This window comes from Larimichthys crocea, chromosome XIII (genome assembly GCF_000972845.2).
Source record: "Larimichthys crocea isolate SSNF chromosome XIII, L_crocea_2.0, whole genome shotgun sequence".
Taxonomy (NCBI): domain Eukaryota; kingdom Metazoa; phylum Chordata; class Actinopteri; family Sciaenidae; genus Larimichthys; species Larimichthys crocea.
Window position 1 is genome coordinate 32622467 of NC_040023.1, and position 12968 is coordinate 32635434.

Below are 12968 nucleotides of genomic sequence, written 5' to 3' on the forward strand. Positions count from 1 at the left end.
TAAAAAGCAGGTGGGCCAGGTGGGAAGGCTCAGGTGCTGCCTCCACCATTATTAACCTCCTGCTTTTTAAAAACAGAGTCCGAGGTCAGATTCTTAATAAGGAGGCACCAAAGGTTTGGGTCTCACTCTCAGACCATCTCTGGTTAACACCTGACTTCCTCTCTCCTCTTTCTCGCTGCATCTCCCACTTGTCAATTCTTTGCCTTTAATTTGGATTCTTTGTACCCAGGTGGGATAGTGCTGAGAGGGCAGAAATAAATATATATTTCTTTTGGTGACAGTTATTGAGCCGACATTTGTAGTTCCACCGCAGCCAGTTGTTCTCCTGAGGCCCTTCCAGCTGTTCCTTTCAGCTGCTCAGGTCATTCGGTCTTATTGTACAGGGAGATATTGTGTCATCTCTTAGCCGCTTGTCCTCGGAGCCGTCTGTAAATCGATTTGACTGATGGAAATAATCTGTGTGCTGTGGTGGTGGTTTTGTGTGTCCATTTAGAACCGAGTGGGGTGTAAAATTGAATGTGGGGAGGGGAGGTGTCATTGGTCTATATTTACCAACTTAAGAATGAGAGAGCATTGTGTCGTCCACATTCTTGGCACCGAAGAAGACTTTGTGTTCAAGGTCACCCTCACCGCTTCATCGAGGGAGGCATGGAGAGAGTGAGAGTGAGGCAGACAGACAGTGAGAGGTAATACTGAGAGGCGAGACAGCAAGATTGAACAAGATCTTCAAGGAGAGAGACAGACGGACAGACAGAGAGACAGAAAAAGGAAGTGGGATATATCTGTCCTACAGACACCCAGAGGACTTCACCTGCTTCTTTAAGGAAAGCGTGAGTGGGATTTCCTTTTAATCAGCCTTCTTCTAAATCTAGCACAAATGGCAAGACAGATTACCGACGCATTAGAGCATGTGATAACCCTCCATTAAATATAAAACTCCAGCACTAAGCAGGGGTAAAATGCACACTCTGCGCCTCGACAATGCATCTGCATAATGCCGTTAATTGTTATTCTTTCTTTGTGTTGTCAAAAAGGTTTCTTTTAATCTTGTTGTTTCTCTTGAGAGTCTTTTCATGTTTCACCAGCTAGTTGAACCTCTTAAATGCTCTCATCTCTTGATGGTCTCAGTGGATGTTGCTTTTAATTACACTCTGGAGATGGCATAAAGCAAACTGTCGTGCTCTTCCCTTCAACAAGTGGATAGTAAATCACATGCCCCGCCCTCCGCCAGTTCCTCTGTTGATATATATATTTTTTTTATTGTCAGACACTCAGAAAATGAGCACTCGGTTCACTCCAGAGACTGAAAACCGTGCCATGTGTTGAAAAGAGCAATCCTTTGCTTTAGCTCCGCTCCCTCCTGGGGCCCAGGATCCAGGCCTACCCGTGGAGACTGATCAATTTTAATGTGCCAGAGGTCGACCTTCCATTAACAAAGCTCCCTTCCTTGCACAACTGTGAGCCACAAAAACAGCAACAGGGGAATCAGCTAACCTATAAGCTCCATAGCTAACTCACTGCTGTTTCCACAATGTAACTGAAGGAGATGCACATCACGCTTGTTTATTGTGCTAACACAGGTGGTTGCTACTGGGACTGAGTGAATGAAGCGATCACTCAGACGCGACCTGATTCTGTTTGTTGGGTGCGTTCTGCATTCACTTCCCCAGAGCAGCCGCATGATTAATGATGGGCAGGGTTCTGGGCAGCAGCATGGCGGACCTCAACTGATGAATTATTAGTGGCTCTGCGACCCACAAACGGGTGATTCATTCAACATGACTGAAATACACCTTTTCTCTGCATCTATGACTAAAAACACACTGGACCCCAATGGAGAAAAAGAAAAACCTGACATGCAGAATAATTTATATGATTTGAAGTATTTAATTGCAAAGTAGTTCAACAAAAGACCTCATGTTCATAAAATATGAATGCTCATATTAAAGTAAATCAGATTAGGCCCTATGGGTTACTTCTAAAGCTAAAGTAATTTGTAGATTAATACAAAACTCATAAGGAACAAAAAAAAAATGTAAATCACTGTTGGAAAAATGACATTACTTCCAGCATCTTGATTTTGAATATTTTCTGTTTCTTTTATGATTCATGATTCAAGCGGCAACCTCTGTTGCCAATCTGGAAGTGCCAAAAACTGCAGTTCCTTGAACGTCCACTTGAGGCTGGAGTCAATCTCTATAAGCCCCCATGTTAAAATGTCCAACTTCACAGCAGAAATAAACACGTTTACAGCCTGGTACAAAAAACAGTTTTGGTCTCTATGGCTAATTTCTTCGTAAGGTAAGTGCTGTTACAGATGCCTTGCACCCAAGGCGTCATACAGCCCGCCTCAACGATCTACATCTTTGTGCATTTTAAGATTAGTTGGAAGGCGGAAGAGGCAGAGCAGCCAACATGGTGGTGGCCAGACCATCACACTTTGAACTTCAAAAACGGCCCTTCAGATAAATATCTACGTCACGAATACGCTGTCCATTCTTTATACTGAATTTAGGACTAAACACGTGTAGACTTCACCTTCATCTCTGGGAAAATGGGAATTTTTCCTTGTTTTCTGACATTTTGTAGACCGACCTTTTAATCATGAAAATAATCAGCAGAATAATCAATGAAAATAATCGTAATAAAAAAAATTTAAAAAGTAAAAGTTCAGTACTTTCCAAAATGTCTTTGTTGAATTGAACACCCACTTCCGATAGGCGTGTCTGGCAGTCCTTTGCAAAGTCAGGACGGTAACATGAGTTTGATGCACGATTCTTTGTAATTGCAGCACATTCTGATTCAGACTAATGATTATTTATGGTACCCTGTTGTATCTTTAGGTTGCCAGTCCCCGCACATCAAAGTGCTAAATGGTGCAGTTAGCATTTTGCACACAATTAGCACACCATTTGGACTCGGTAATAACTCTCTCGGGATGAGGCCTAAGCCTTATTAACAATTCTGGACCACCGCAACATGGAACAGTCATTACTTTACCAACTCAGCCTCCACATGAATACAAAACACAGCATCAATAGTAATGTTTCTTGCCAAGGCTTAAAGTTTTATACGATGAAATATGGCCATTCATTTGGCAACTCATCTGCAATCATTATGAAACACACAGCTCAAGACACAAGTGTCTGTTGACTTCTTACAAATATATAAATGTTATGTTCCTGGCCAAGGCTACAGTGCCTTTAGTGTCTGACTAACTCCCATTGACTCTCACTGGCATCGCCTCCTACACACCTCTGTATGCTCACTCCCAGCTCCTGCCCCTCCTCCCTTTACAGGTGCCAGTTGAGGGGGGTTACCATGGAAACCAGGATGGTGATGCGGCGAGAGCAGGAGGAGCAGTCATCCCAGATGTCTCACAGCATGCAGCTGTCCTCCCAGATCAAGAAGAAAACCTTCACTTCCAGGTACGAACATGATCCTCCTGACATCAGTTGTGGAAGTTAAAGATGGATAAATGGAAGTTTTCAAATCATGTAAAAATGCATCACAAGTAAAAGTCCTGTATTCAAAATAGTAAGTAAAAGTACATAAGTACAAGCAAGTATCAAAGTAAAAGCACTCATCTGAGTGACTAGTTTCAAGGTGTCGGGCCCCTCTGGAGGGAGGTCATGAGATCAGTAACAGAGCAGGAAATTTCTATTCATAAAAGACCAAAACCGACCATGAATTCATCCTTCATGTACCGTCTGTGTAGCCAAGGCCTGATATGGTTTATACGTCTGTGCCTCTGAGCTTTCATTGTTGTCCAGAAACAAACAAAAATGAGTTTTATTGTTACTTCATTACAATAAATATGGGCACTTCAAGCCATTCTTACACGCTGTCCTATTGCAAATACTATAAAGTGCATCCAAGCCTACAACAAATACACTATTTACTTCTGTTTGAGTAACTCTTCCTACATTTAGTAGGAACAAACAGGCCTAGCATTGAGTGTTGCTGCAGATGGATTGGACACATGCAAGGTGACTTTGACACTGGCTTATCTATTTGTACCACCTATAATCGTTGTTTCCTGGTTTGGGAATCTGAACTGTAAAGCCTGCTAACCACAAACACACCTGCACCTTTGGGAAAACACTGCTCCAGGAAGAAGCTCTATAATCAGCAGTAGCAGCTTTAAGGAAAAAAAAGGTTTCACCTGTAACATTACAACACAGAGAAACAATGTTAATTCTGACAAGTCATCAAGGCTCATTTTCAGCCCTTAACCCTGATTTTTAATTAAAAACAAGAGGAAAAATTAGTAGAGATAATTTAGTTTTATTGCTGTGCAGTACTCTCGTTGCAGGCATCTTTCAGAAATGAGTTTTTTGAAATGAGAGAAAAATCGCTACACTCATATCAGGAAAATGGCACCTAAGGCTACAAAAAAAAAAGAGAAAACATTAATATCAGAACTAAGTTAAATTATCTCACCCTCATAAGAAAATGTTTTAATTTATTAGAAAAAAAACAGCATGATGTGTGATTAATAGATTAAATTAAGATGGTTTTGCACTAAACCGACACTTTACCGACAGCAGAGAACATGTTTTGGAAAAAAGATTCTTGCATGAATATAAACTTATAAATACTAAAGTGGCTACATTTGATTACTATTATGTTGCACCATGTGTACAAACCTGTCCTGAATGATCAGAGCTGATTTGTTTTTACAGTTGCAGGATGACATTAAATATTTATTAAAGAGAAACATATGGCGGGCTGGTTATTCTGAGCTCAATGAGACAGTACATTCACTCAAGTATACCCTGTGGGCCACGGGTGGTAGCTGCTAGCACAACAAATTCACATAGAGTATTCAGAAACATATGTCGCTGAGACACTCTCCCTGACTGTCTATCGTTCCATTAAGATGCCTCTGGTTGGCGATGAAGTCCTGATACACTTCATGACAACACAACCATAAACCATCTTAAGCTTACACATAAACACAATGTTTCTCAATATGTCAGTAATGGGGGTTTTTTGCAGTGTCTTACTGCTATAGCTCAACAACAGGTTTTGCATACACACTACTACAGTACATGGAGTAAGCCAAAAAATAAATAGAGATAATTTTGTGTGCAGTTGTGGTTCAGTTACTTTGTGGTTAGCATTGTTACTGTGGCATGGATATTAGTAAGTAAATGAGAGGTGTTTTAGTCAGCCAGTTTCCTGAAATTTAAATATAAACTGCAGCAAATGAAACGGCAATAAGGCAAACATTGAAGCCTCAGCAGCTTCAGATACATTCGCTGTTGTTGTTCATGTGGAGAATGGAGAGAAAGTGCACAGGAGTCCAACATGTCTTATGCTGAGAGGTTTATGGAAGCTCGATCAAGGACAATGAAGGATTTATCAATACGCTTGTCATAAAATGACGTTGCCACAATTCAGTAAAAGCGGTCCTCTCTGGCTCGCTCCACTACGACTCTTTTTATCCTTGTTATCTGACTCTGTAGAGGCTTCTACATTATTTACCTATCTGTTGTGTCTAGGAAGGGAGACGGCTATTCTTGGACCTCGGGTTACTGTAGTGGCGCCTGTTTTCCTGAACACAAACATTCAGCTGCTCTGTATCTCAAGGAGGACCCAACAACAATCTAAGATTTAACCTGCTTGACTCGGTGTAACCCCATATGTGGCATGCCAAAAGAGAAAATCCGCTCACATAAGCTATAACACAGTGACACAGCTTCTAATATCAGCGTGATGCATGAACTGGCTCCAAAGGTCTGAGATAGGATGATAAGGTCAGAGTTAAGTCCTGACCTTGTAAACAGCAGCTGACAAAACAATGTCAAGGTCAAGAATGACATATGAATCAAGCAAACATGGATGAGAAGTCTTTGGAGCAGAAAAACAATGGAAAATTTTACTTCTGTAATTGCCTGGGCAATGTTTCTTCACATCCCAGTTTAAAATGTTTCTGTAAGTCGACTTGTTTCCTGCAGACTTCACAAGCTTTAAGATTAATATCTGTGTATTATTACTCAACCGAAGTATCTGCGATGTAATAGAAGCCTATGCGATTAAAAGCAGGCACACCAGTGCTCCCAGATGACTCCAGTGAGATCTAATAAAAAAATCACTTCTGGTCCTGCCCTAATAGTCTCAAGTCGAATCTGCCTCCATTTTCACAGCCCCCCTGCTGCAGTGAGTTATTAAATTAGGCTAACCTGTGAGTCTGCAATCTCCATAGCAGAATAAAAAGGAATTGGACCCATTTTCTCCTCGGGGATGATGAAAATAAGCAATTATTCCATCAAGCTTAGTTCAGCCAAACTTAGAGTTCATCTCTCTTTGTTAAAAGAGACGAAGCAGGTGCAATGTGAAATTTATACTTAGAATATCCTCAGTGGGGGCACACTTAAATTTATCTTCATGTTAGGTTGAACAAAGCGTCCTCTGGGTAGGTTTAGAAAACAAAACTACTGAAGAAGACAACAGTTTTGCCTGACAAATTTAGTTTTTCTCCTTTGTACAAGAGGTATAGGACTATTTTCAGTACAAGTGGTTGACATGCACACAACAATGAAGGCACATTTTCCTCTTTTTTTATTCCCTAGTTACACAAAGTTAATATTTTGAGGAAGCCTGTTGTTTGTAAATACATATAATCCGTATTATCAGCTCTTTCCAATATATTTGTTTGCTTGCGTGGGTGCACATGTATGTGCATGTTCCTGTTTGCATGCCATAAGTGTTTGCCACCTTTGTGTACATATCTGTGGGCTGTACTCGAGCGATACTGCCAGCCGCAGGCTCACGCTCTATATTATTCAACGGCCCTGCGCCTCTCAGTACACACTCAAACGGAACCTAAACAAAGGGAGAGAGAAAAATAAGACGGAAAAAGCAGAAGTTGTTTGCTGAGCACCGTGAAATGGGGAAATTTTCAAGCCTACAAACAAAAGAAAACGAGAAGTCAAGTCAATTTGCATTGCCATTTGTAAGATGGCTTGTTGAAAGTAACGCCTGGGGCTAGATGTTAGCAGCAACGGTATTTGGAGGGGAGAGGGGGGGTTTTATACACACCTGCGTAAATATACAGGTCTGGCAGAAAACTTTCCAAGATTTTACAGCATTTTACAGCAATGCACTTTAAAAATAAGCACTTAAACTTATAATACCCTCTCACTGCAGTTGTATTTACTCTTGTCAACAGACAAGACATCAGTCCTCTGTGGATAAAGGAGATTAATGTTTGTCTTAACACAAATATGCCTTTCAGTTTCACTGCCTCAGGTGACCTTGTCACCGACAACAGACGCTCCTCTCCCGTTTATAGGGGTGCACATAGCAAAAGGTCAGCCAGTCTATTGTTGGTGCTTTAAATTGAGAGCTCATGCTTTTGTCTTGTTTGTCACGTATGCCTATTGTCCCATGTGCACCAGAAAGAGGCAGTAACTGGCAGGGTTTCTGACTTACTTTCTCATTTAACTGTGTGTTTGTGCCCCAGTCAATGAACTGGAACACAAACTACCATCAGTTGACGCAGACGAATTGTGGAGTATGAAAAACTGAACATCACAGATGATTGCGTGACGGTGAACAATTCAAATCGTCATTGCACCGTGTACAACCTACTGGCTCAGATCCAACGCCCTTTAGCCCATAAACACCACACTGTGCTCACATCAGTAGCCTCTGGTTCCTCCTGATTATATAAGCTCCCTATAGACAATAGCATGTGTGCTTGTGCACCATTGAGTAAAAAAGGGGAACAATGGCAGAGCAGAAGCAGCTGTTGATTGTCATAACATGTTCCTCACCTGAGAAAAAAAACAGGTCATACACCACTTTGGTTGGGTATCTGGATTAAAAAAAGAAGCACCACACACTCCTGATACAAAACAAACACACAGTTTATGCCCAGCAGTAGTGTAACACAAAGCTGTGGCCTGTACTGACATTGTAACCGATAACTGTATGCAAGTACGCTAAGAGCAACTTAAAACCCGGCGTCAAATTATGTACAGACTTGCTCTTTGCCAATGCAGCTGATACTGATATCCTGTTCTTATATCTTGTTAAAGGGAAGATGGTTGAGAATTCATTTTACAGAAATCTTTTTTTGAATGAGCATGAAACACTTTGATCAGTGACAAATCTGCTGTACATTTCCATACAATGAGCCACGTTTTGTGACTTATCCCCCGAGCTCCACAAATAGATGTGACAAACCATTATGACATTGTGTTTCAGGAGAAGCTTTCTCTTTCATGGACTCTTACTTCTTTGCAGTTTATGTTGTTTTCTTTGATTTCGGTTTGTCATTGTTTACCCAGCGTGTTCTTCACCACAGGAAGAGCAGACAAAAAAATATATCCATTAAAGCCATTTTTCAGGCTGGGAGATAAGATAAGAGTCGCCAGCTTTTAAAACCCCTGGAGTGCTTGAATAAATGAAACCTCATGTATATATACATGTTTGCCTACATTACTGGAGCTTTCTCTGACGTATGGCCACCTCTGCTGTTCAGACAGAGAATAGGAGAGCCACTGCTGCTTTCTAGTGGCAAAGGAGAATAATGATCTGATGAACGTCAGACTGGATAATGTGCCATGGACCATGACAAAATGAATAGGCATGCTAATATGCATCAATAGAATAAATAACTGTGAAGGATGACAAGGGAAAATATCTATTTTATAATCTTTCTCCTGTGTCGTCTGATGATATGCATTGTTTTATTTTTTTTCCAACAGTGATGAGGAACCGTCCTACTCTGATTTCTATCCCATCATCCCCGCTGACCTGATGTCCGTCAAGGAGATCCTGAACATGGACGACCTCCCCCGCCACAGGACATGGTAAGATATTAAATCCAGACGTATTTTTTGTTGATCATCAACAAGATTTGAGGGGTGGATGATACGCATAAAAGCCTCCTCACTAGGGTTGATGTAATATTATATGACAATATCAATATGTATCTCAAGACAGAAGCTTTTCTGGAAAAATCAATTGAGAAATTGTTAATGGGTGAAATAATGAGACAAGAGTGTCTGTTTCGCATCACGCTGATGCATAAATCATATAAACTTTATGTTGCCATAAACCAGCCCTGCTCATTGATTTGCAACATCGCTCACAATGCCCTCATAAACCATTAGAAATGGAGCTGCAAGAAATCACAGCAAGATGAGTTTTCAAGTTCTCCCTGTGTCTGCGTGGGTTTTTCTTCAGGTACTCCGGCTTCCTCCCACAGTCCAAAGACATGCAGGTTTATAGCTTAATTAGTGACTCTACATTGCGTGGGTGTGAATCTGAGCGTAAATGGTTGCTCGTCTCTGTCAGCCCTGTCACGAACTGGTGACTTGTCAAGGTTGTATCCCGCCCCTCGCCCAATGTCAGCTGGCTGCAGCCCCCCTGAAACCAGGATAAGGATAAACAGCTATGGAAAATGGAAAGTTCAACAGAGAGACTCCTGAAATTAATTTGACATGACCCGCTAGAGAGCAGATGAATCACTCTGTTAGAGTTAGCTCAGTCAGTTCATGATTGTTCAGTGTTGCTGCAGAGTTTCTTCCCTCGCAAATGATCTCCGGTCGAGTGTACATACTGGCTGCAGAAAGCACACAAAACCGACAATATCCAAGTTATATTTGAGCATGACAGCACAGATTTATGTTGTAATGTTTGTCACTTGACAAGCTTTATTTTAGGTGATACCAATAAATGCCCGATCTGCCCCAATATTGATCATTACGATCGTCTCGGATCATCTCCACCTGGAAAACCACAATTGTGGGTCACACCACTGTTCATAGGTAGCCACGTCTGTCTAATAAATACAACTTATAAGCTGTTCCTTGAACCTTAAATAATGAAGTAAAACCAGTCAACCAATGTTCTAACAAACATATCTTCTCTATCTGCAGCTCTCACACATAGCTCCCATGATTCTCTTACATTATTTAGACCAAACGATTGATTAAAACAAGAAAATAATCAGGAAATTAACTGATAATAAAAAATAATCATTAGTTGCATCCTTACAGATCATCCAGGAAGGAAGCTTCACCACAATAAATGAATGGCACCACAGGGAAAATCTAAATCTTGTCCATCTGCAGCTCTGAGCTTGGGCGCATTATCTTTATTTCTTATTTTGGATCGGCGTCTTTTGTGGGTACAAAATGAGAGAAACTGTGGAGGAGTTTCTTCTTCTCACGCTGAATTAAATATTGTAAGTAAGCCTCCATTTTCCTCCAGAGGACTTCCTTCCTGGATGGTCTGTGCTCAGCATAAAACACCGCCTCTCCATCAGCAGTCAACAGCACATCCTCTCTCTCTCCACTTTATTTGAGAATGTGAAATGGGTCAAGTTTCACTGGTGCTTTGCCCTGCAAGATACTGACAGCACAAGAGCTTTTATGCCAACAGAAAGACTCAATAAACAACAGAAATCAGGACTCTTTCTTCACTGATCTCTCTGAAAGGCCAGCTGGGGACTTCTTCCACCATTTGCTGTCTCTGGGACAAAGCCAAAAAGCTATAACCATTCAATTGAGTCATAGAGATAAACTTTTATAATAGTATTTTTGTGTTGATGAGAAAGAGAAAGTAGCCCCACATCCAGTTAAACAGATTACTCAGTGAATCAACTATTGATAAATGGATCACACATTTTCTGTTTATAGTTTCTCAAATTAGCTGTTTCGGTCTTACATTACCGTAAAATGAATATATTTTGTTCGTGGACTGTCAGGCGTTGCAGCGAATCACCACAGGTGTGTGTGGCAGTGTGTATTAGGGGCTGCCAATGTGGATTTGTGCTGGAGATTCTCACTATGAAACAATCAAATAATAGATTTTTATTTTGATGATTAACCGGCTTTCTCCATACCGGCGCTCCCTCACTCTCATTCACTGTCTATGTCTCCATTGCAAACAAAAAGAAACTTCTTTGTGTCACTATTTTGCACCATAAACCTGTGAGCCAGACACAGACGTAGAAGCTGGTACATGAAATAAAGAAAAGCCAGAACACACCAGGTAGAGTATCAGAGTTTAGTCCATGAATCTACCTGGATAGCCTCAGTTTTAGTGACATTTCAGACCGACTGTGGACGACTTTGACCGGACTTTGGCTGCCGTAGCTTGTTATCAGGTTGTGTTTCTCCAAAAGTTGAGTCTGGCCCAACTTCTCTGCTGCAGGTCACTGCATTTCCGGGCATCACCTGTGGCCTCCATCACCGCAACTAAAACGAATGAAAAAAACGTGCTTTTGCCATAGCGCGTGGTCTGATTACTGCCTTAGTCAGACAAAATGAAATTGAAGATTACAGCCTTGGCTCTATATTATTTTCACAATTTTCTGCGTCAGAAAAATAAAGCAGAATAATCATCAGCAAAATAATTGTTGGAAGAAAGTTGTAACGGTCAACTATAATCACAAACCTCTCAGACTTTTTTTCAAGGCAGGGCTATCAAGATGAAATTACAAGACAACAGAAAAAAAACAGTACACGACTGGTAGATGGACTTAATTCCCTGCCTGTACAGAGAGTCTTTAACCTATTAGTAAATGAGAATGTGAGAGGATTGTGTTGATGATATGTGTGAGCCATCATTTACTTTTTAAGTGTCTTGTCACATTGCCAGTACAGGATTACTGCTCAGCTGTCAGGGAGACTATGTCACATATTTAAAAATAAGTCCCAGAATACAGAGAGGTTTAGGTCACCACCAAGTACAGGAAGCGAGGGGATTGTTGCCTCTTGTGACATGATTTGCTTTACCAAAATCCCTTTTGTACTGTAGGGGCAATTTGACGTGTCAGGATCACGTAGTAGGCGCGGACTCGATAGCACTTCTCACTTTTTGAGGCTTAGTAGTAACCTCTATCCTGTCCTTCAATCTATCCAGAAATTGATTAGACTCTTGTTACATCAAAAAGGATTTATCTGTATGTATGTCGACTCCTTTGTCCGTGCTAAAAATAACAGATATTTCTTCTTTAAGCCATGAGGGGAAGCTTCGGCTGGCAACAGTAAATAGACGGACGGACAGAGGTCACAATGAGTACTGAAGGAGAAGATGGGTAATACTAGAAGAATTGCCAAGGAGGGAGAGTGAAAAGAAGGGGGAAGTCACCGAGGGTGCAATCACACCCATTTTGAAAGACAAAACACATCTGACAGTAATGAGACTCAGCTGCAGCGCTGTGGCCCTGCCAACTTGGCATCTCATTAGGTGCCCTCTCCCATGCTACCACCAACCCTCCAGCTCATCAACGTCTATCCTAGCCGCTAAAGTGCTTAGCTCCAATTAATCTGTCTTGTTTTACCTTGAGATTTTCCCACCTGTTAAAACCCTCTAACTCTTAAATTAGCAAAGTCGATCCCCTCTTGCAGTTTCGCTCAGTCATATCGCAATTCTTCGAGTGCTGAGACGAATACGGTGTGGGTGGATATTTTAGGATGGGGCTAGAAATTAACATTGTAACGCTGGAGAGGGTTGACTCCCTCCCAGGAAGGACGGAAGGATGAAGTTAAGTGAAGGATTGGCACGCTATTTCTGGAGAGCCTGAGTGTTGCAAGATAGCGGAGCATGACATTTGTTTTGATTTGTGTGGTAATTAATGTGCTAGATCTTGTTGCAAGTGTGGCTCCAGTTGCACATTACCATCTGATTCACATAACAGCTTCTCTATTATCTTCCCCTCATGGTTATGGGTAACATGTAAATTATGCAGCTGACTCATACATGCCTAGTTTGTCTTTGCACCAATAAGTAATTTTAAAATTTCCATTTGGAGTAATAATTAAGCCATAAAACCTCTCATACCCGCTGACTTGATGCGTTCTAGTGGTTCATTCCCACAAGGCTTAAAATCTCTGAGCCCACAGAGATTGAAAACACTGACAGACAAACTTTCCTAAACCAGCCCTGGGGTAAAAAGAGTCCATGTGTACATACTTGCATATGCTTCTATGTGTTCACGTATT

At 41.2% G+C, this 12968-nt stretch overlaps 1 protein-coding gene across 1 annotated transcript in view; it reads left to right on the forward strand.

Moving 5' to 3' along the window:
* The first annotated feature begins 675 nt into the window (after window positions 1-675).
* myom3 (myomesin 3) overlaps window positions 676-12968 on the forward strand; it is a 57060-nt gene continuing 44767 nt past the window's right edge. The window contains exons 1-3 of the mRNA XM_027287247.1: window positions 676-830; window positions 3300-3428; window positions 8721-8825. Of these exons, the coding sequence (XP_027143048.1) occupies window positions 3322-3428; window positions 8721-8825 (212 nt within the window). The 5' untranslated portion in view covers window positions 676-830; window positions 3300-3321. The remainder of the gene's footprint in view (window positions 831-3299; window positions 3429-8720; window positions 8826-12968) is intronic.